The sequence below is a fragment of the Bos indicus x Bos taurus genome, chromosome 27 (genome assembly GCF_003369695.1).
Source record: "Bos indicus x Bos taurus breed Angus x Brahman F1 hybrid chromosome 27, Bos_hybrid_MaternalHap_v2.0, whole genome shotgun sequence".
Classification (NCBI taxonomy): domain Eukaryota; kingdom Metazoa; phylum Chordata; class Mammalia; order Artiodactyla; family Bovidae; genus Bos; species Bos indicus x Bos taurus.
The window spans coordinates 1469393-1491489 of record NC_040102.1 but is presented as its reverse complement, the minus strand read 5'-3'; the positions used below and the strand labels follow the sequence as shown (position 1 = coordinate 1491489).

General features: G+C 56.8%; 1 protein-coding gene across 6 annotated transcripts; it reads right to left on the bottom strand.

Moving 5' to 3' along the window:
• Positions 1-223: 223 nt before the first annotated feature.
• Positions 224-21486, bottom strand: KBTBD11 (kelch repeat and BTB domain containing 11). 6 transcript variants are annotated; one of them, XM_027529792.1, is made up of 5 exons: positions 21361-21486; positions 14395-14594; positions 12672-13130; positions 10861-12186; positions 224-7173 (listed from the first exon to the last, which is right to left on the bottom strand). In XM_027529792.1, the coding sequence occupies exon 5, from the start codon at positions 6426-6428 to the stop codon at positions 4503-4505; it is 1926 nt and encodes a 641-aa protein (XP_027385593.1). In that variant the 5' UTR covers positions 6429-7173; positions 10861-12186; positions 12672-13130; positions 14395-14594; positions 21361-21486; the 3' UTR covers positions 224-4502. The 6 variants fall into 6 exon arrangements, with proteins under 6 accessions (XP_027385593.1, XP_027385598.1, XP_027385595.1 ...); XM_027529797.1 differs by lacking the exons at positions 12672-13130; positions 14395-14594 and having other exon boundaries at positions 10861-11183; positions 21361-21483; XM_027529794.1 differs by lacking the exons at positions 10861-12186; positions 12672-13130 and having other exon boundaries at positions 21361-21482.
• Positions 21487-22097: the final 611 nt, after the last annotated feature.

Below are 22097 nucleotides of genomic sequence, written 5' to 3'. Positions count from 1 at the left end.
TGGGGAGGGTGGCAGAGGCGCCCACAGGTGCCTGAGGAGTATGAAGAGACCCCATGCCTGGATCTGGTCGCTGGAAGCCCCTCCACACTCCACACGCCTCATTCACAGAGGGCTCGCCCCCCGCCCCCACCCCTCGCAGGTCAGGCCGGAATCTCCCAGCTCATTCCCAGAGAGGCCCTCCACCAAGGCTCTGCTCCGGAGAGAAGACACAAGGACAGCCTCGCAGACTGCAGGAGCACTAGCAACCCCAGTGATTTATTTCATCTCGGCATAAACAGGCAGATGGACAGGGTTTTACGGAGTTGGCACTCAGGACTCGAAACATGAGCGCTGATCGGTACAGCATCAGCTGGGCAAAGCTGTGTCTTCAAGACGGCTGTTTGTCTTCAAGACCCAGCAACATCACAGCACTGCTTAGCGCTGTCAAAAGCCTCAGAGGAGCTGGCGTCTCGCAGGAGGACAAATCTGGTCTTTTGTTTCATTTCACACCAGTTCACCAAGCAGGTAGGAGGCCCTCACCCATGCCAGTTCCCACACTAGGAGCCGGAGCCTCGTGGTGCCCTCCAGGACGCGGGGAAGCAAACAGAACGTGGCTCTGATGCACACTCAGATGCAACCAGAACACGACCCCTTCCCATCCTTAGTTCCTGTTATCTTCCCGTGAATAATGATGTCGCAGAGGAAAGGGGAAAAGGAGAACACTTATTTTTTTTAAAGACACCAAAAATAAATCATTTTGTAAGCTAGGAAATCATCTACAATAAGACAGAATGCAAAAGAGCACTTTTGTTTACATTTCGACCCAGGAAGGTGTCACAACAGATAATATCCTGAAACCACCTTAACTTCAGGAAAAGGCAAAGACTTAAAAACACATTTCATTTCAAAACATTTCAGAGGGAGTTACCCAAGAGACCAAAAAAATTGAACAGTGGCTACCAGAATTACTAAATTGACACCAGAAAGTAACAAAAATGGACCAGGTGATTTATTTTAAGTATCTGTAGCAAAAGTGATTGGAGAAGGCAATGGCACCCCACTCCAGTACTCTTGCCTGGAAAATCCCATGGATGGAGGAGCCTGGTAGGCTACAGTCCATGGGCTCACTAAGAGTCGGACACGACTGAGCGACTTCACTTTCACTTTTCACTTTCATGCATTGGAGAAGGAAATGGCAACCCACTCCAGTGTTCTTGCCTGGAGAATCCCAGGGACGGAGGAGCCGGGTGGGCTGCCGTCTATGGGGTCGCACAGAGTTGGACACGACTGAAGCGACTTAGCAGCAGCAGCAGCAGCAAAAGTGATACCGGGAGTTGTTGTCACTAAGTAGCCAAAGAATTTCTGCAGCATTCATTCTCTGAAAGGAAAATAAACTGGTGCAGAAATAAAGTCACTGCAGTCCCAGGCCAGCCCCATAAAGCTGCCAGAGTCCACGCTGGCGCTGGCACCAGGGCTCTCCCCAACCAGCAGGAAAAACAGAAAGGAAATGAAGATGACTTCACCCCAATCCTTCAGGTTCCAAACGAACCTTGATTCACAACACAAAAGTCATTGCTGTGAACTAACCGAAAGATTAAGCTTCTGCGAATTACATTTCCCCTGAAAATGCCCCACCGCTCTTTCAAATGTCTGGAAATGTCAGTGTTTGGGGGTTTCTTAATTTCATGAGAATTACAGATGTTGTAAATGCTCTGCCTTCATTTGATTCAAGCGATAGAAGAGCAGGGATCCTTTTACACCAACTGGTTCTCTACAGAGAGCTGGACACAGGCTCAGCAATAGGACAAGCCCCGGCCCTGGAACGTCAGCCCTGGAGGCCTGCCCCTCGCCCAGCCCTCCTGCACAGAAGGATCCTGGGCCTGGGGCTTTTCCATTTGTGTACTCGGCACACGGCCCAACTGGCCCCACACCCCAGGTACTGGCCCCCAAACAAAATGAACTGGTCTTCGCAGCACACAGGTCCTCTGGCACCTGTTCTAGGTGATACTGCCTTGAGAAACGTGGTCTACAAGGTTCTAAGCCCACCACCCTCCTTAGGCATCCTCCGGGATCTTGTCTTGACAACTCCCTGGGGCTCAGGGCCAGCTCCCACAGGAAGCGGTGCTGCATCTCAGCCAAGCGTCCCTTCATTCAACTCAAGGATGAAATAATATCCAAACACTCCCGAGGGGTGTGTCATCGTCTGGCTGTCCATGTCTGACAGCTAGTATGTCTCCCATCTCCAATGGGGAGAGTTGACTTTGGAAGCCCACTTTAGGATCTGTGTTTTTCAATGGTAAGCATCCTAGGAATGATTTCTCAAGTAAAATCACAGTGATCATATCTCATGAGTTTGATACTGAAGGAATGAAAATATCACCTCGGTTCCATTTCAAATAAAAATTGAGCATAAGTAATGCAAGTCTGGAGAAAAATGTACTGTCATGTGAAACGCTCGTGTCTTTACAAGCACAGTTTGTTTCTTTTGAACCTCACTTCTTCTTCTCCTGCCATGTCTCCAGTCTGCTCCTACAAAGTCAGGCAATCTGGAGCCTGGTTTTTCCTAAGATGCTGACCCGAGTTGCCAAGACATCCTGTGGTGTCAGGAGTGGTCACGGGCAGGCACACAAGTTCCCAGAACACACCAGCTAAGACGGCAGAGCCCTGTCCTCAGGACATGCATGAGTCATGCTGAATTTCTAAGCATGCTTAACTGACCACTTTAACGACCACTGCCTCTTTAGGAAGCATAACCTATTCCCCGCACACCCACAGATCGCACAGGGAGGCTCCCTCCCATCACTGATTCATGAGGAAATCACAGTAAGCTACACATGACTTCATTGACTTCTGTGCCAGTAACCTTCAATGGGCACTTTTCCTGTCATAAAAAAAAAGTGGATTGGATTCAGAATCCAAGTCAGTTGGCCTCTCTTTATGAACATACATTTTATCCTTAAATGTTTAATAGATAGTAAACCCTGCCTTTTAATCCTTGTGCCCTATTACAGTAGTGAAATTTCATGTTAGTTTTATTAATGGTATTTTGGAGCTCACAATTAGACAAAAGTAGTTCATTTGCTAAACTACATTGTTACTGTTGTTTACTTGCTAATTCATGTCCCACTCTTTTGCAACCCCATAGACTTCAGGCTCCTCGGTCCATGGGATTTCCCAGGCAAGAATACTAGAGTGGGTTGCCATTTCCTTCTCCAGGGGATCTTCCTCACCCGAGTCTCCCACATTGGCAGGCAGATTCTTTACCGCAGAGCCACCAGGAAAGCCCCACACTCCCTTATAAACATATGCTCCCCCTCGTGTCTACATGCTCACTGTCACTCTGCCGCACTTTCTTAGAATAATGGTTGTAAAAATGAATTTCCCTCAGAGTTACAGAATTAATATTTAAAACATCACAATTGGTGGGTTCAAACTATGCCTGTATGTTTTTCTTTAGAACTCTCAAAAAAAGAAAGGATTTTAGTCCTCTTTCCGGGGGAATACTACTCTCTTCAAGCCCACTATAAAATATCACAGCGGCTGGGCACCCCGGCCCTGCTTTCAAAGCAGGCGAGCACCTGGCCGCTGTCAGCCTCGCCTACTGATGATACGCTCTTTGGCCAACAATCACCAAAGATCTAAAGCCCGAGTAACAGTCAATCATTGCTACACATTGAACATAATGATGAGCATCCTTGAAATTGAAAGTATTAAGCCCACCTCAGTTAGGTGATGAGAGGGACCTGCTCTCAGGTGTGTGGACCTTTGCCCCTGTCCGGGGCCCCTGGGATCTCCCGTGCTCACTGGACAGGAGACCTTATTGGGAATCAAAGATTTCATCTTTAGTACTTCTTACATTCGGAGTTGACACATAGGGCAGGAACTTTTAAACTAAATTAGAAAAGCTTTAAGAGCTTGATTTATCGGTTATGATTTTAAACTCCAAGCTGAAAAAAAGCACGACCTTCTTTCAGGGGTTTCCAGGAATATGGTTCACACTGGCCTCATTTAGGACTCCAGTCTGGGAGCCCCCCGCGTTTCCCAGGGCCTTCTCAGCACGCAGTTAACAAGGGGGCTGGCACCCCGCAGCACTCAAGCCTGCCTCTCCGACGAGCCACAGCGTCCGGGGTACACAGGGCCCACCCACTGCACCCGGAAGCGCAGTCTCTGATTCTGTTTCCTTCTTTCTCAGGTATGTTGTATCTTATTTGCAAAGTTATTTGCTCATATCCTGCTTCTTAAGCCATCGACACCCCACCCCCCCCTTAAGCAAAGCAAAACAAAGCAGAAGGAATGCAGAGTAGAAAGGGGGCCTTAAGGCAGCGTTGCACACGGTTTGCCAGGCCCGGTAGTGACAAGCACTACCTCCTAAGTGATCCCCGTGGGCAGCGCCCACCCCCGACCCTCTCCCCCGGCCTCCGCTCCCCTTGCGCCCTTCCGGGTTCCCAGTTGGGACCTCGGCCCACGGCGCATTCCCTGTCTCGGGCCACGGAGGGACACGCCGGGTGACCACCTGGCTCATTCTACACAGCGCCCTCCTCCCCTCGGTCCGGCTTCTCCTCCGGCAAGTTGAGCACGAAGGGGAAGAGCAGGCCCCGGGCGTCCGCCGGGGTTTGGAGCGACTGGAGCTCAAAGCTGCCTTCGAGGCCCGCGTCGCCGGCGCCAGGCTCGCCCTCCCCGGGCGGCACGAAGCGCCAGGTGCCCGCGCGGCTCACGCAGTAGATGGTGCCCTCCAGCGCGGCGCAGCGGAAGGGCTGCAGGCCCGAGGGCGCACCCGGGGGCCGCAGGTGCGAGGCGCAGCGGCTCCACTGCTTGGCCAGGCAGTGGTAGCGGAGCACGCTGACCCCCCCGGCCGGCACGGCCGCCGGCGCGTCGCCGCGGGCCCCACACAGGTCGAAGCGGTAGATGAAGCCGTCCAGGGCCACCATGTCGGCCGAGCGCTCGCGGCTGCTGCTGCACGGGCACTCCTGCCACTCGTCACGCCGCGGGTCATACTTGAGCAGGCGGTAGAAAAGTGAGCCCCCGGACACGTAGATCTCGCCGTTGCACGTGGTGGCCTCATGGGCCACGGCGAAGGCGCCCCGGGGCAGCGGGGCCACGGCGGCCCAGCGGTCGGCGCGCGGGTCGTAGCGCTCCACGCTGAGCAGGCACTCGCCGCCCACGGCGTACAGGTGGCCGTCCAGGGCCAGCAGTTGCAGCTGGGAGCGCGCCTGGCGCAGCGGCCGCACAGTGCTCCAGCGATCAGTGGCCGGGTTGTAGCAGAAGACCCGGTCGGAGGGCCTGGCGCGGCCGTCGGGGCCCGCGGGCCCCACGCCTCCGGCCACGAAGAGGTAGTTGTAGAGCACGCAGAGGCCGCAGCCCCGCGCCGGCGCGCCCTCTGGCAGCCGTGTCAGCTCGCGCCACTCGCCAGCCGCCTCGTGGAAACAGTAGACGGCGGCCTCGCCGCGGCCCTCCGCGTCCCCTGACGGGCTCTGTGGCCGGCTGCCCGCGCGCTCCCCGGCCGGCCCGAGAGCGGCAGCCAGCAGGCGGGTGCGGCCGGCGCGTAGGCGGCGGCGCAGCAGCAGGTCGCGCTCGGCTCCAGACAGGCGCCCGAAGACGGCGGGCTCGCGCAGCACCTCCAGGTAGTGATCGCTCATGAAGCGGTAGGCGGCCTCGCGCAGCTCTGCCAGCCGCTGCCGCTTCGCCGCGCTCAGCACCTCGAAGCAGTTGGCCAGGCTCAGCTGCGGCGCCACAGCGTCGGTGGCGCGCTGCGCGGCGCAGGGTAGCTGCAGGCGGCGCGCGCCGGCCACCACGTCGGCCACGTTGTCTGGGCGCACGCCCGCCATGCGCCCGCTATACGCGTAGGCCAGCAGCAGCCGCAGCGCCGCCCAGCCCACGCCCTGCACCCGCAGCACGTCCCGGGACGCGCGCGCGCGGAAGTAGTCGCTGCGCGCCGCCAGCACAGCCTTGTGCGCCCGCAGCCGGCGGCCCGAGACCTCGATGAGCAGGTCGGGCTCTCCGTGCTCTGGGCCGACGCCGGGCGGCACGGGCGCGGGGTCCGCGTGCTCCTCCGGGGATGTGGGTTCCTCGGTCGGCGGGCGCTCCCCGGGGAACGCGGGCTCCTCGGGGGACGCGGAGTCTTCCGGGGACGCGGCGCCCGAGCTGCCGACGCCCCACTGCCTCTCCACCACCCGCCGGCCGCTGCAACACGAGGGCGGCGAGGCCGCTGCGTCCTCCGCCGCGGAGGAGGCGCGAGACTGCGGCGGGGAGTCGTCCCCGGAGCTGAAGCACAGGGACGCGCTGAGGCTGCAGGGTGTCTGCGCCGGGGACGCCGCGCCCTCCCCCTCGGCCGCGTCCGGCGGCTGCAGGCTGCCCTCTCCCGGAGCCTCGGGAGCGCCGCCCCGGCCTCCGGCCTGGCCGCACGCCCCGTCGCCCGGGTAGAGGACGCAGGGGACCACCGGGTTCTCCATGCGCGCTCGCTCGGGCAGCTGTCCCCCTCAGCAGCTCCGCATCACTCCGCCCGGACTCGGGCTGCCCAAGGTCGATGGCTCCTCCGGGCTCCGGGTGTGCGATCAGACCTCCCTTGTGTCCACAGCGGCTTTCGCTCTTGCGCCGCTCGGCTCGCACCCGCCCGCCCGCTATCCCGAGAAAGGGGTGTGTCTGCGGGAGCGCGCTCCCGCTCCCGGCTGAACTTGTGACCCCAGCGCGGTCCCCGCGGGCGGGCGGCCGTCTGCCCGGGTCTGTGTAGTCGGGGCTCCGCGCGGGCGGACGGAACGGTCGGGCAGCCGCTGCCGCCGCTCTGGGCACGGGTCCCGCTCTGCGGGCCCAGCTGTCGGGTACTAAGCACCTGGCCCGCCCTGTCTCCCCGAGTCACCGTCCATCCGTCCGCATCCCATCGCGTCTGCGCTCGGCGCCGGGCTGCGGTCCACGCTTCCCAACCCTGACTTTCAGTCCTGCTTTACAGGCAGCCGCCCGGGGAGCTTTCTCCTCGTGTGTGACCCCCGTTCGCCATTAGGGCTGAGTGCGGGCCTGGCTCGGCGGTGTTCACCTGGGGGCAGGCGGGGGTGCGTAATTCACTCTCCAGGTGGGCGTTAGGACAAGTCAGTGCACACACTAGACCCGTCTTCCTCACTCATCCACCGGGGGCCTTCCTCTGCGACTTCCTTTGTCGGAACATCAGGTGTTTCCATGTCATGTCACCAGCTCTTCGTGTTCCTGTTTACAGGGGAAAGAGAGGATGTTTGAGTTTGCATTTTCCATAGGCGATTTCATGATAACATCTGCCCCCAGCAACCCCACAAGCTGTAGGCTTCAGATTTGGTGGGAAGGGGATTTTGGCTTTTCAGTGCTGGAGAGAGATTTCAGTGAATACTATTTAGGAATTAAAAGACTTGTCCTCCCCTGATTTTTGAGGCCTGTAAGGAAGGACCCAGTTCAGCCAAGGGCCTTAAATATTAATTCATTGGGTTGAACCATAAAACTGCTGGTTTGGAGGATCAGTGACAGTATCAACCATTCCCGAACTCCAACCTAATGAGATGTTATGTGTGAAATTAAGAACTCTCAGTGAGAAAGCATAGTTAGCCTATGATACCTCCTCAGTTCTGCCGTGGGACAGTTTTCCTGAAACCTGATCCAGTCAGCTATCTCAAATTCGGTTAGAGCCAGTATTTGAAGAAAGGTGCTGAGCGAGGGCTCTGGTGTGGGCTTGGCCTCCGAGGCTCCAACCTGAAACCCGTTTGAATTGCTCCTTCTCTGCACTGCACCTCCGAAAACCTCCAAGAAAGGACGCTCCAAAGAGCACACGTGCCCCCAAAGAGAAAGCCAAGACGAAACGAAACAGAAAACAAAACCCACGTAACTCCTTGGAAGGCAGAGGTGAGCACCTGCAGATGAATCAGAAGAATAAACTATCTTTCCTAAATTGGCCAAATCTTCACTGAGACTCAGCAGCCTGGAAGGGGGTCTTGGCATAAGGGGTGGGGCAGCTGTGCTCTGGTTTTCCTACAAAGAGGCTGTGGACGAGAGAAATCCACCAGATACACACAGCCAGGCCCGCCATCTTTCCAGGCTGTGTTCACTTCTTAGACCAGATATAGTGACACCTAACCACCTACCCTCAGCTGCTTCTGATTCTCTGCTAATTGTACTTAATACTGTTACCTGATCCCTATAAATGTGCAGGGCTGAGTGTATGTATGTGTATAAACACGTTTACCTGGCTCTTTCCTGCTGCCGTGTTAGGAAATACAAGTGTCTCAGAGTTGGAAATTCTAGACGTTCAGTTCCCTCTCCCTTCCTCTCTCTTCACCTCCCTCCCTCCCTATTGCCCAGAAACTGTTACCAGTACCCCATGGGGCATATTCCCACGTGCAGGGCGCTGTCCAGTGTGGAAAGGCAGCGTGGGGACGGGCTGAAACTCTGACCACAGGCGTGAGGGTCACGGGGGAGCTGCATGTTTACTCAGCTGTTCACCAGCCTGCGGAGCTGCTGGGGAGGTGCTGTGTCCACTGAGATGGAAATGAACTCCGGCCCCCGGTGACCGGAATGTGATGACAAACTGGAAACCAGCAGATTTTATAAGCAAAAGTTCTGGCTTTTTCCCAAAGTGCCAGAGGTGTTTTCTTAGTCAGCTGAGTCATTCAGGGAAAGTTAGATAAAAAGTAACACATACTTACATATCTTACCCAAATATATGTATACACATCCATGCCTGAAGTAGAACCAGAGAACTGGCTCTCTGACTTGCTTCTTTCTTTTCACACTTTCTTTGTATGGTATGGCCAATCTTGGACCTCAGAAAACTAACTAGTTTTAAGCCAGGAAAAGAGTTTCAGAACTTCCTAGTTACTCCTCTGGCCTGACTCTCATCAGAATGTGCACAGGCCCAACCCCTGAGGGCTCTCCTCTTGGAAGGCATCACAGACTCAAAGCCAAGGCAGGGCACGGGACTCACTTGAAAGGCCTGAGTTCGGAACTCTCGTGTTTTAAAAGCTCTTCAGAGTCCACTTAAAGCCTGAAAGAATCAGGCAAAGCAGAAATTTTGTCATAGCCGCACTAAGCAAGAGCTGCGTGATGAAACAGACACAATCTAGGCGGTCAGCAGCCTCAGCAGGCCCGTCCATGCCAGCTCCCCGTGTGCAGCCCACTGTCTGAAGGAAGGTTCTGCAGGTCGACAGGTCCTGCCCGCCCCCCGACACACACACACCATGAAGGACAAATAGTCAGCATCCCCAGGAGAAAGCAGAGGACCACTTCCTTTTCCAAATGATGTTCAAGAAACTCAACTTTCAGAGCAAAACCCTCTCCCCCAGAATGACCCATTAAATGGATGGGAAGGAATCAGCCCATTTTGTGTTTAACAGTCCTGTGTTTAACAGGCATTGGCGGGTTTGCCAAGATGCTCAGGTCAGGTTTCTTTGATTGGAAGTCCGGGATTTCCAAAGGGACTTTTCCCCATGTTGCACTTGGCTCTGGAATCAGAGTCCCCCCTCGGAGGCTCTGGGAGGATTCTGAGCCTGGCACCGGCCCTGACAGCAAGGAAACCACCAGACTCCCCACTGACCGTAGCACGGGAAGGGCCTCTCCCCCAAGCACCTTTCTGGGGGCTGTTAGATGAACAACTGCCTCTCCGCCTATCGTCGTGACTGACGGGAAGGGATGTGTCAGCAGAGGTTCGGGTGTGCGGTAGTAACAGAATCCTTCCTGACTACTGGTGAGAAAATATTTTAATAGGAACATGTCTGCTTTAAATATAACTTAGGTAGCACTACCTGTGAAGGATATACACCTCTTCTCCACAGTGTAAATACCCAAGCAGAAGTTTTTAGTCTCTTCCTATGAATTTTTCTCTCAATATGAATTTTTAAAAAAAGATTGTGTATGATTTCCAAATGTGGACATTATTTATGCACTTAATGTGGACATCAGATCATTTAAAATTAAGTTTGTTTCATTATCATGATATAGGTTGCTAAAGAGAATCTCCCTTTCAAATAAAGTCAATTTTTTAAAAAACATTAGTGAACAGACTTATGAAGTTTATCTAAACACCTGCAGCGCCTGTTGTTGTAGCCAATTCCTTCTGGGGGTCCTCTGAGTCAGGCCCACCATGTGTCCGATCCGAGTGTCCAGCCACCTGCTTGTCACAGTAGGGTCCCAGGACCACTCCCTGAGCCCTGCCCGCCACTGACCCCCACACACCAGGGCGACCCCACTCAGACAGTGAGCAGCCAGTGAATCCTGGGATGACGTTAACCTGAGTCTACACTGCCAGGCTTCAGCACTGTAATTTTTAATTTGCTTTTCACGAAGGACGTTTCTAGGACTCGCCAGACTGTAAGGCAACCTCAGTGCAGGAGTGATCATGACCCAGCTCACGCCTGTCTCGTCTATCTTGCAGGCACTGCTGCTGTGTGTGTTACATACGTGACCCTTGCAAGAACCCTTCTGCGGGGCTGTAGCTTTTAGCCCTGTTTTACCAGAGGAAATGAGATGTGAAGCAGTCTCACCAACTTCATACAATTAACTAGCCCTGCGCCCGGCAAGTGGCTGAGCCAGACGGGGCCCACAGGCTGGCTCCAGCATCCATGCCACCCAGCGCCCGCCCGATGCTCTGGGTCCTTCTGTCTGCTGCTAGTAGTGTTTTGTTTTGTTTTTTTTTAATTTTATTATGTATTTTGGCTGTGCTGGGTCTCCATTGCAGGGTGCCAGCGTCCTCTGGTTGCAGTGCACGGGGACTGCTCTCTAGCTGTGGCGATGGCTTCTCCTGTTGTGGGGCACAAGCCCCCGGGCCTGCAGTCTTCAGTAGCAGCGGTTCCCCCGCTCTCGAGCACAGGCTCGGCAGTTGTGGAGCACAGTTGCTCCTAGGCACGTGGGATCTTCCTGGACTAGGAAACAAACCTGAGGCTCCTGCGTTGGCGGGCAGATTCTTTACCACTGAGCCACCAGGGAGGTCCTTCCTGTCTGTTCCAGTTTTGAAGGTGAAGCCCGGGACTTTGCCGCATCCGCGCGGTGGGCTGAGGGACGCCTACAAAACGCTGGTGGGTCTGGTCCGCTGCCCAGCGCAGCTGGGGGGCAGGATGCTGGTGGAGGGGGCTGTCCCAGCCCTGAGAGGGAAGCAGATGGAGACGCGGGCAGGTCTGGCAGGAACGGGCCCGCTGGGGCTGTCTGTGTGGGTGTGATTTAGGGGAATAACAGCCGGCTGACTCTCTGGCACAGCTGCACTGGAGGAAGTAAAATCAGAGAATGTCAAGAAAAGCCTTTACGTAATAGCTGTTCGCAAAGTCCAAACTCCTTAGGCTGGAAAACAAGGCATTGAGCTGTCTGCTCCCAGGTCTGCCCCGAGCTCGACCCTCATCCTGGGCCAGAAAGGCCTCTCCACCTGTGGGGCGAGCGCAGAACTGCCGCCGTGCCCTGGTGAGCCCCGCGAGGTTGTGTGTGCATGCATACCCCACGCACATGTGCCTGTTCATGCAGACCCCACGCCCTGGTGAGCCCCGCGAGGCTGTGTGTGCGTGCACACCCCACACAGGTGTGCCTGTGCGTGCAGACCCCACGCCTTGGTGAGCCCCGCGAGGCTGTGTGTGCATGCACACCCCACACAGGTGTGCCTGTGCATGCAGACCCCACACCTTGGTGAGCCCCACAAGGCTGTGTGTGCGTGCACACCCCACACAGGTGTGCCTGTGCGTGCAGACCCTGTGCCCTGCCCCCTCAGGGTGCTGTCAAAGGCATGGCCCACGGTCCTCCTGCTGCAGCAGCACTGCCTCGGTTTATGTGGGAGAAAAGCCCCGCGGGTCAGAGAGCCAAAATCAGGGAAGCGTCTCTGTGCCCTTGGCTGTTGCCAGTAATGAGCCATCTGGGTAAGATGATGCCCAGGGTGAAGGGATGAGATGTATGTTAATCCAACAGGACAACCAGGTCATGAAGATCTGTAGGAGAGCTTCACCATTCCGCCTCCCTCGTCAGATCGCCAGTCTTTGTTTTTAATCTGAGAGACACACACGGTGTCAGAGCGTCGTGACTCAAGAGACAGCCCTTGGCAGGACATGAACTCTCACTCCTGAAGTCAGCACACTAGAGCGGGGGCACTCGGAGGCATTGCTGCTGCGGGCTCAAGGGAGCCTGTACCTTCAGTCACCACCAAACGTGACATCACAGACAGGGCCAAACTGGGTGCCGTTACAACACGGTCCTGTGCTCCGCGGAGTCACACACCCCGAGGGACTGAAAGGAGAACAGGTGGAGATAAACGTGTGCACTCATCACGTGGAGGACTCCCAAGTTATATGAGCACAAACAACACCTTTGATTTCCAGATGCACCTCCAGGGAACAAGCCCAGAACTCGCTGCAAGAGAAGCACGTGCCTCTGTTTGCGGCTCGGGTTTGGGAGGTGTTGACCTAGGCAGACACGGACTGCGAACACTGCGATCCCACAAGGAACCACCGGGGCTGGAAGGAGGTGCATGGGCCACAGTCCCACCAGGAAACCTGTCGCCATGAGACCCAGTTTTGAGCAACAGTTGAGTAAGATAAGGCTGTCTTGGGCATCCTCTGAAATCAGAGGTGAGCTCTCCACCAGGGATGGAAAGCTGGTGTCAGAAGTGAGAGACTTGCCTGGGCTGAACAAATTCACACTTCCCCCCAGATCTTCAATCTGTTAAAGTCCCATCAGCGGTGATAAATAATTAATAGTATTCTGTCACTTACTTGGTTCACATACTGAGTGGATATAGCTGAACACCCACAATGTTTCAGGAAGTGCCCTGGGTCCTAGATGGGAGCAGGAACCAAAAAAACTTGACCTCGGCCCCCACGGAGCTCCCAGTCTAGGGAGAAAACAAGCCTAAGCCATCATTATACGAACTCTAGTGAATTACAAACCACATAAACAAGGGTGTGAGAGGCCTGATGGACCTGGTTTCTACTGGCATCGGGGAAGATTCCTGAGAGCAGGAGGGAGCCAGACACAGGGCCAGGGGAAGCGAGAACAGACTCCTTGGGTTGGAAACAAGCTTGACCAGTTCAGAAACTGGAGAGCCTGGCGCGGCCAGGAGCCCCAGGGTGAGCAGGGCCAGGCCCCACCCTCACGTCCGAATGACAACAGGAATCCTCTGATGGCTTCGAAGAAGTGGAGGGAGGTGACAGGGCAGCCACGCAATCCATCTCCTGTTTCAGAAAGAGAGCTTTGTGTCCTTTTGTACAAAAAGATTGATTAAACTTCTTTCAGACTGATTTTCCATCACTGCCAAAAGGGCCACACACATTAAAATGGATGAACTAAACCTACATGTATCGGTGTGAATAAATTCCAAACACATAATTTTGAATTTTTGAAGGTTTGCCATTTGCAGAAAGATGCCGTATAATCCGATTTTCTGCTTATGCTTGTGCTCAGTCGTATCTGACTCTGTGGAAGCCCATGGACTGCACCCCGCCAGGCTCCTCTGTCCCTGGGATTCTCCAGGCAAGAATACTGGAGTGGGTTGCCATTTCCTCTCCCAGGGGATCTTCCTGACCCAGGGACTGAACCCGTCTCCTGTGTCTCCCGCATTGGCAGGTGGATTCCTTACCACTGAGCCACCTGGGAAGCGCCGTAATACTATTTACATACATTTAAACATGAAAACAAAAACTCTGTATCACTCATGGAAGTGTGAAAGGGACGGGCTTGGTGGGGGGTGGGGGTGGGGGGGGTGTTGTCTACCTGCTGTATTAACACCTGGTTTCCTAAGGATTTGAAGTGTAAACGGCAAGATGATAACGTGTATTAAAGCTCACTGGGATACCATGGGTATTTTAATCACATTGTTAATGGCGTTTGATTATAACTTACAACTTAAAAATGTTATCCCATATGTGTATCAGTATTCATCAATTAAATAATCAATCTGGACTGCGACTGACTCTCGTGGAAGCCACACAGTCTGAAACATAACGAAGTCACTCACTAGGTAACAAGACTCCTAAGTTGCCATATTCTTAGTGCTACGAGTATGTGAGTAAAGTCAAGGTCAAACTGAAATGTGGGGAAGTTAAATAAAAACTCACACTTTATAATTTTCTTGGTTTTATACAGAGAGACTTGTCCAAGATCACACACCATTACTGGCAAGTTGGAGCCCAGCTCCCTCGCCTACTAATCGCACTCGCGCACTTATCGCTGTTGGCATGAATGGATCACAAGCTAGGAAGCCCTGTCTCTGACCTCTCTCCTGCTTTGCTGTGGTTAAGACGTAACAATAGAGCCCCACCCCGACCTATGTCCTCAGGTATCCTGCCGGTCCCCAGAAGCGATGCTCTTGACCTAGGCCCGCCCCCTCCGGCTTAGCAGGTCCTGGGAAAGGGCCTGAGTCTTGCCTGGAAACCGCTGCAGAGCAGCACTGCCTTTTGTTTGGCTGTCAGGAGACAAGGAACCTGGTGGAGAGCTTACAGGGAGGAATTCATCCAAATTCAACATGTGATCTCTGTCATCTAAGCAACGAGGGTGGCGGACGGGATGCGGAGGCAGATGAAATGCCAGCTCGTCTCTCACTGTTGACACCTGGCTTCGGAAGCAGAAATCCAGACACGTTCTGTCAGTGGGAATTCCTCCATGTGAGCGTCAAAGAGGCCTCTCCCATCAGGACAGTCCTGAGACAGCCAGGAATAAGTGGATGCAAAAACGAAATATTTAAATGATCTTGAGACTCAATCCAAGGAAACTATTGGGCTGGCCAAAAAATTGGCTAAGGTTTTTGTTACATTATATGGAAAAACCCAAACATTTTGGCCAGCCCAATATATTATTAACCTGCTGTCTTTGCAAACTCTTTTAAAGTCAGTGTGTTAGTTGCTCAGTCATGTCCCACCCTTTCTGACCCCATGGACTGTGGCCCTCCAGGCTCCTCTGTCCATGGGATTCTCCAGGGGTAGGCTGCCATGTCCTCCTCCAAGGGATCTTCCCAACCCAGGGATCGAACCCGCGTCTGCTGCATCGCAGGCAGATTCTTTACCACTGAGCCACCTGGGAAGCCCAACATCTGCCTAAACAGAGTTTATAGGTGAAGGCTGCCAACATACTGGTTTCCACCGGATTTCCCCCACATGTGGGTGTGGAGTCCGGGCTGTGGTGGGGTCAGGGTGAGGGGATCACTTCAGTCTCAGGAAGAAGCTATTTTGGGAAACAGCACTCCCACTGGGGCAGACACCACAGGAGGTCAGGCAGTAGTGACTGGGGAGGGTGTGACACGCCCACACACACACACACACACACACACACGGCCCCTTCCTGCCGTCTTCTGGGGTCTGGAAGTCCACAAGGAGGTGGCCACATCCCGTGCACGGGGCAGCTGATGCTTCACAGCCCGGCTGGGTGGGGGCATCTGCAGGCCCAGTCCCAGCGCAGCCGACCCCGGAAGCCCCTCGCACAGCGGGCCCTCACCGGGCAGGCATGGGCTCCACCGCGCCAAGGGCGCAGGCCACGGCCGTGCACCCGGGGGTGGGCCCTCTCTCCCAGGCCACGGCCGTGCACCCGGGGGTGGGGCCTCTCCCAGGCCACGGCCGTGCACCCGGGGGTGGGCCCCTCTCCCAGGCCACGGCCGTGCACCCGGGGGTGGGCCCCTCTCCCAGGCCACGGCCGTGCACCCGGGGGTGGGCCCCTCTCCCAGGCCACGGCCGTGCACCCGGGGGTGGGCCTCTCTCCCAGGCCACGGCCGTGCACCCGGGGGTGGGCCCCTCTCCCAGGCCTCCCGCGGGGTCGGCTGGCCGTGCTCTCCTTGGACCTCTGCCGGGCAGCCCTGCCCCGCACGGCCCCGCCCTCGGAGACCAAAGGGCCAGCGAGGCTGAACCTTCTTCACACACGAGGCCCCTGCACTCGGACCGGGACACCCAGCCTCCGCGGGACACGGACCTCAAGGGCTAGGGAGCCGGGCCGCAGGAGGGCGGGCGGAGGGCTGCACTCAGGCACCGCAGGGCGGGCAGCTCGGGCCTGGGAGCTCAGCCCCGCCGGCTGGCAGAAGGAGCTGGAGGGGGCGCGGCAGGATGGCGCAGGACGCGGCTCATGGTCCCTGGGGCCCCTCAGTGCAGCCCGGCCACGTGGACGAGATGAGAGAGGAGGGGCGGTCATCCCCCGGGTGACGGCGGCCCCCCCACGGGTATGCTCCGGCCCCCAGATCCTAAATGCTGGTCACTGTGGTGATGGAGGCTGTGCTGAAAATGGCAATCACACAGCTTCCGCTCTTAGGACCGACACTTGGGGCCCGGTGCTGACCTGTGAGAAATCCAGAGCCTCTGGGGACCCAGCTGGAGCCCACAGAGACAGTGCTGCCAGGCGCCCCAGCTGGCAGCAGATGTGGGTGGCCTTAAGGGCATCCATCGAGCTTCCCCACCAGATTGCCCAGCCTGTAAGTCGAAGGGCATGGCAGCCCTGCTGTTCTGAGCTGGCAGGTCTGGAGTGGTCAGTTATAGAGCCAGTGGGGCAGGCAGTGGGCAGACACATCAGGGCTCCGAGGACAGACGAGCGGGGCTCCTGGACGGCAGGGCTCAGCAGCACCGCGGCCCCACGATGCCAGAGACGGAGGGTGCTCCAGTCGGCCGGATGATGCCGGAGAAGACTTCCGGGGGGGCCGGGGGGGCCCTGCTGAGCGCTGTCTCTGTGACTTGAGAGAAGAGGGGAGCTGGAGAAGGAAGGGTTCCGTTTTCAAGTGCAATTTGGAGGAAACAAAGAGGAAGCAGGCTTACTGGGTTCACAGACGAAGCTCTTCTCCTTCCCAGCGCCTCCAAGACTGTCGAATTCAGACGGGGCTTCAGAGCCAAGATCAGTCTAGGCAGCACAATCAGATCTCTTTTAAGACCTCCTGGTATCTGAGGGGCACCAGGCAGAGGCCCTGGAAGGGTCTTGTGGTAAACAACACAAGGCTTCTAGGAATTTTAAGGATGCTTTTCACAGCGGCCTTGCAGGGAGTCCAAGGTGGAGAAAGGACTGAGTGGATTTGTGGATGACACCTCTGTCTAATGGCTTCAATCCCAGCAGATCCATAGAAAGCCCACAACGTTTTTAAGATAATTGCACAGGAAGAGATTCTGCCAGCTTGGAGTCAATGGGCCAAATCAGCTCAAAGAAACCAGGAGGCAGGCTGAGAAAATCACTCAGCTGCAAGCACCAGGCACTTTTTATGAAAAAGGGAGGAGGACTTGGAGGATCAAGAAGGCAGGAGCATCTGAGAATCACTCCCGGAGCTGGAACTGAGCCCGCTTGTGTCCGATGGCCCTGCAGGGCTGCCCACAGAGCGGCCGCTGCGTGTCGCTCTTCCTGTCTGAACAGGACAGTGGCGATGCGTCAGCCTGGCTGGGCCACGGCACCCAGGTGTTTGCTCAAATGCCAGTCTAGAAGGTATTTCTGTGAAGGTATTTTTAGTTGAGACTAATATTTAGACCAGCAGATTGGAGGAAAGCTGACTACTCTTCACAGTGTCTGAGACCTGCTCCCTGGTTCATAGACGGCGTCTTCTGTGTCCTCAGCTGGAGGAAGAGCTGGGGTCTCCACGGGGTCTCTGTCATCAGGGTACTTACCCCATCATGGGGGCTGCACCCTCACAACCTCATCACCTCCCAAAGCCCCCCACTTCCTAATACCATCATCTGGGGGTTAGGCGCAGCATGTGAATTTGGGGAACACACAGGTACTCAGTCTGCAGCAGCCACTAAGTTTGTGGGTTGGCCATCAGACGACCCCGCCGGCTGGAGTGAGCTTCCTGTTATCTGTGCTGTGGACTGCAGCCCATGGGAAACTACTGGCCACCCAGCCTCGGAACAAGGCTCATGCCTTTCAGTGACCATTCTGACGGCTATCTGAGGAACCGGTCATGGGGGCCAGGGGGGGTGCCCGCAATGGGAGCAGGAGGCGACCCTGGCTCGGACAGAGGCAGCAACTCCACGTCTGCACTGTGGCCCCACGACAAAGGGTTCTCAGGGCCAGCGCTGAGGGCACCCCCCCCAGCACAGGGACCCCTGCTAACGCCACGCTCGGCCATGTCCTCCCCCCCGGACGGTCTCGCTCTGTGAGCCACGCAGTCTCAGCTCTCCAAAGTTAATCCACGTCCTGCTCCATCAAGGCCTAGTGTGTAAAGCTCTGTCAATTTACAGAGGAAATGCCACAGTTAATGAGGGATAAACGTGTATTAAGTCACAAATCTCTGACACGGCCGGGGTGCCTGTTGGCCTGCCTTCCTCCTCCGACGCGCCAGCGTCTCTGACCGCTGTCTCCGCGGGGTGTCCCCTACCGTCCTCCATTGCTGGGCTTCATCCTTCAGAGCCCAACTCACAATCCCTGCGTCAGGTGCTTTCATAGGGGTTTGTTCCTTTCCTTCAGAGACACTGCCTGCCTGCTTGTTACCACACACGAATTAACATCACTTTCACCGTATCAGAACCTAAGCTGCAGGGAGACAGTTTGGGGGAAGCGAAGGCTGTGTCAGTTTTAAATGCCGTTGTATTCCCAGCACCTAGAACTGAGCCTGACCTGGGTGGGACAGACACTCGATAGATGTTTGTGAAAGGAAGAAATTGGTTTTTAATCCATCAGATATTGTATAAGACTTGCAGCAGCTTCATTTCCAAAGTGCTGTTTATTTTAATATTCTTTCTAGCAGGAACTGGCTTGCTGGCCAAAGGCAAACTCCTGGAAAATCTTGGTTTACCCCAAAAGCCAGTGCTCATTGTGAACTATTTCACAAAGAGCTGCGGGTGCCAACACTGTCATTTTAGAGTAATTACAATAATTCCAAGAGAGAAACCCGAGTCAAGGCCCCAGTGGAGACAGTGATCCCTGAACTCCCCAGAACAGATCCACCAAGGGCCACCAGGGGAGGACGCGCCGGGACAGGGCGGGTTCTGGTCTGCACCCCGACAGCCCCGCGGGCACCTCTGGGGTGGCCCCGTAGCCATCCTCCTGGGTTCACCGCGCCCCCAACTAGGGAGGCTGAGGGGCATTACAGCTGCCTAAGTAGTTCCAGATTCACCGCAGAGCTGTGATTACAGACAATTTATGCTGCTGGTATTTAGAAAAAAACTGAAACAGGATCCCAGATGGAGGCCCCACAGCATGGAGCGCCGCCTGGTTTCAGCTCAGGGACGAGAGTGGACTTGGAGCTAAAAGGAGGCCTCGTGCTTCCCCGGTGCCAGCGTGGCAGCTTGTGTGAGCGCATGCAGAAACGGAGCGATGGGGCTGCCAGGAAGATGCTCGGGGATGAAGGGACGGCCTCGCCGCATTCCCAGACCCTCTGTTCTCTCAGCGCTGGAGCCAGCAGCCGGCACGGTCCCGCCCCAGGAACACCCAGACACTGGGACCACAGGGGACCGCACAAAGCCAAGCTGCCCCAACAGCTCATCCTGATGAACCACGGACACTTCACTGTCTTCTCCCCTCTTCCCAAACCCAAGAGGGCCTTATGGCCTGTAAGCAAAATCTCTGAACTCTTTTCATTGTGTTCTAAAATTATATCATCAGCAGTATCCTGTGCAATTGACATTAAAAGGTGGAAAGACTTTATTTCTTTAAACATTTGCTTTGTTAGGCCCCAAAGGGAGAGCTGGAACCTCCAGTTACAGTGCATTCAGGGGACTGTCCCTGGGCAAATCTGAGGGATGGAGTGCTCCCTTCTGCATTTCCCGGGTAGGCATGGAGGACTCTTAATAATAGGGCACCATTAGCTCAGGGTAAGAAGCCAGGGGAACACTGGCGGTCCATTAAGAGTCCTAATTGGAAGCTGAGTACCTGATGGTTGATGCGAAAAGGAGGGAGGCGGCCTGATCACAGGCTGGGAAGAGTGAACTCGCCACCCACCCCACCCCCACTGAGGGGCTGCACAGGGATTTAAAATCTGCCTGCAAGGCGCCTTCAGTACTTGGAGCAGAAATAAAACTTATTACATTGATTTGTTCTTTTCCTTGCCCTTAGAATAGATGTGGGGGTGGGTGGAGATAGAAGATGTGGTTTTGTAGGAACCTAAGAATTGGTGGAAATTTTTTTATATTTACTTAAGGCTACAGGAGCAACCACGCCAGAGTGGCGGACCCTGCCGGCCCTGACCGGGAGGCTGGGGTCCCCCCGCATGAATGGGGTTGGGGGAGCCGGCGGGAGGCTTTCCTTGGAAATGCATTTAACCTCCCCTCCAGCCGGCCACACGCTGTCTTTATTGAAATGCGGTTTCTTCTCGCGCCCCGCCCCCGGCCATCGTGATGTCAGGCACGTTCCAACCCAAGCGACAAGCACCGCTGGTGGCCCGTCTGGTCGGTCAGTGGGGCAAAGACTCCGAGAAAAGAAAGCGCTCGCTGTGCACCACCCCAGCACCCCGCGAGCCCCCAGCAATGCCGGCTGCACAAGGAGGGGGTCCCCGGGGGGTCGCAGAGGGCCCCGGGGGTCCGCAGGGCAGTCAGAGGAGGTGATGGGGGCGAACCGGCAAGGAGCCTCCGCACACACTCCGGCACGTCCCTCCCCCCCGCGGTCCCAGGTCTGGGAGGGCCCTCCCACCCGCTTCCTGTGGCGCCCAGAGACGGATGCTCCGGAGGCAGCGCGGCCCGGCCATGGCCGCCCGCGAGCCAGGCCCGCGCGGCGCTGAGCACAGGCCAAGGCACTCTTTGGGAGCGGGAAGTGGCCGGCCCCGCTGGCCGCAAACGTGGCCACTGGACCGGGACCGCCTCCCCAAGGAGCGTCCGGCCTGGGGCGCGGGGCGCGGGGCGCGGGCCTGGCTCCTCCCCGCCGGTTCAGGCCGCTCCGCCCCCGAGATGGCTCTGGCTAGGCTGCGCTCGCCGAAGCGCGATCCGCGGCGGGAACGACGGAGACCACGGCACCCCTGGGGCTGTGTCCTCGGAGGCGGTCGCCACGGGCACGGAGCAGGGGCTAGTCGCCCCCCGCTTCCGGCTGCAGCGCCCGGAGAGTCTCCGTGCCGCCCGCTCCACTAGGCGCCCCGGAGCCGGGCGGGACCCCACACCCCACCGGGCCGTCTCCCCGCGCTGCCCACCATCTCCGCCCGGGCGGCCACCCCTGTCCCGGGCAGTGCCCACTCTCGGACCCCGGGCCCAATTACCCTCCGCCTCCTGGGCCGTCTAGCCGCTGCCTGCCCCTCGGGGCCCACCCCTACCTCGTAGGTCCTCTCCGCGCCCTCCACTCGGCGCCTGCCCGCGCCGGGGGTGCGGAGCCCTCGCCGGGGTCCCCGACGCGCGCGCGCCGGCCTCTCCCGCGCACCTGTAAGAACGCCGGGGGCGGGCGGGCTGCCTCCCGCGCACCTGCGCGAGCGCCCGCGGGAGTCCGCGGGTCTTTCCGGGGCCCGTCTTTCCAGTCCTCCCAGCGAGTGCCCCCCGCGCTCCCGGCCCGGGCAGCGCGGTCTCGGCCGCCGCGGCGGCGGGGCCCGGCACTCACCGCGTCCTGGAGGCCTCGCCAGGCGCTGGCGGATCTGAGAAGCGCGCCGAGGCGGGGACGCGGGCGGGAGAGCGGCCGCAGCCCGTGGCCGGGAGCGCGTGCTCGGGAGCGCGCCGGCGCGTCCCGGCCCCCGGCCGCCCGCCCCGAGCCCTCGCCGCTCGCTTAACCCTTTCCAGGGCTGGGAGGGCCCGCGGCCAGCCGGCTGGAGGCGCGGGAGGCGCGGGAGGCGCGGGCTGCGGCCCGGACCCCTCGCACTGCGTATATACTGAGTTTGAATCCAACAGCTCCGCCACCAGCGAGCGAGAAACAGGTTCCCGCTGGCGCAATGCCCGCCAAAGACCAGGCTCTTTTGTGTCCTAGTCCCCCCATCCCCCCAGAAAAAATAATATATATAAAATAAAATAATGGAATTTAGAGTTTAAGTTTTTGGAAAATTAGGGACGATGCGTTGTTGAAACATTTAGTGGTTAAAAAACTGCCTACATCCGTACAGACTTCGGAGTAAAAAGGCAACACTGAGAACACTCAAGTAGAGGAAACGCTGAAACTCGTTCTTGTATCTAGAAACGTGGCCCCCCACCTCCACTGGTTCTGAGCCCTGAGTGCTAGTATCAGAGAGCAGGGCATTTTCCCTTGAATAGCCCTGAGCATTTTCCTTTTAACAGCCCTGAGTTCACACGCTCCCCCAGCCTTCCACAAGGGAAAAAAAAGCAATTAAATTCCAGTAGCTGTCAGGA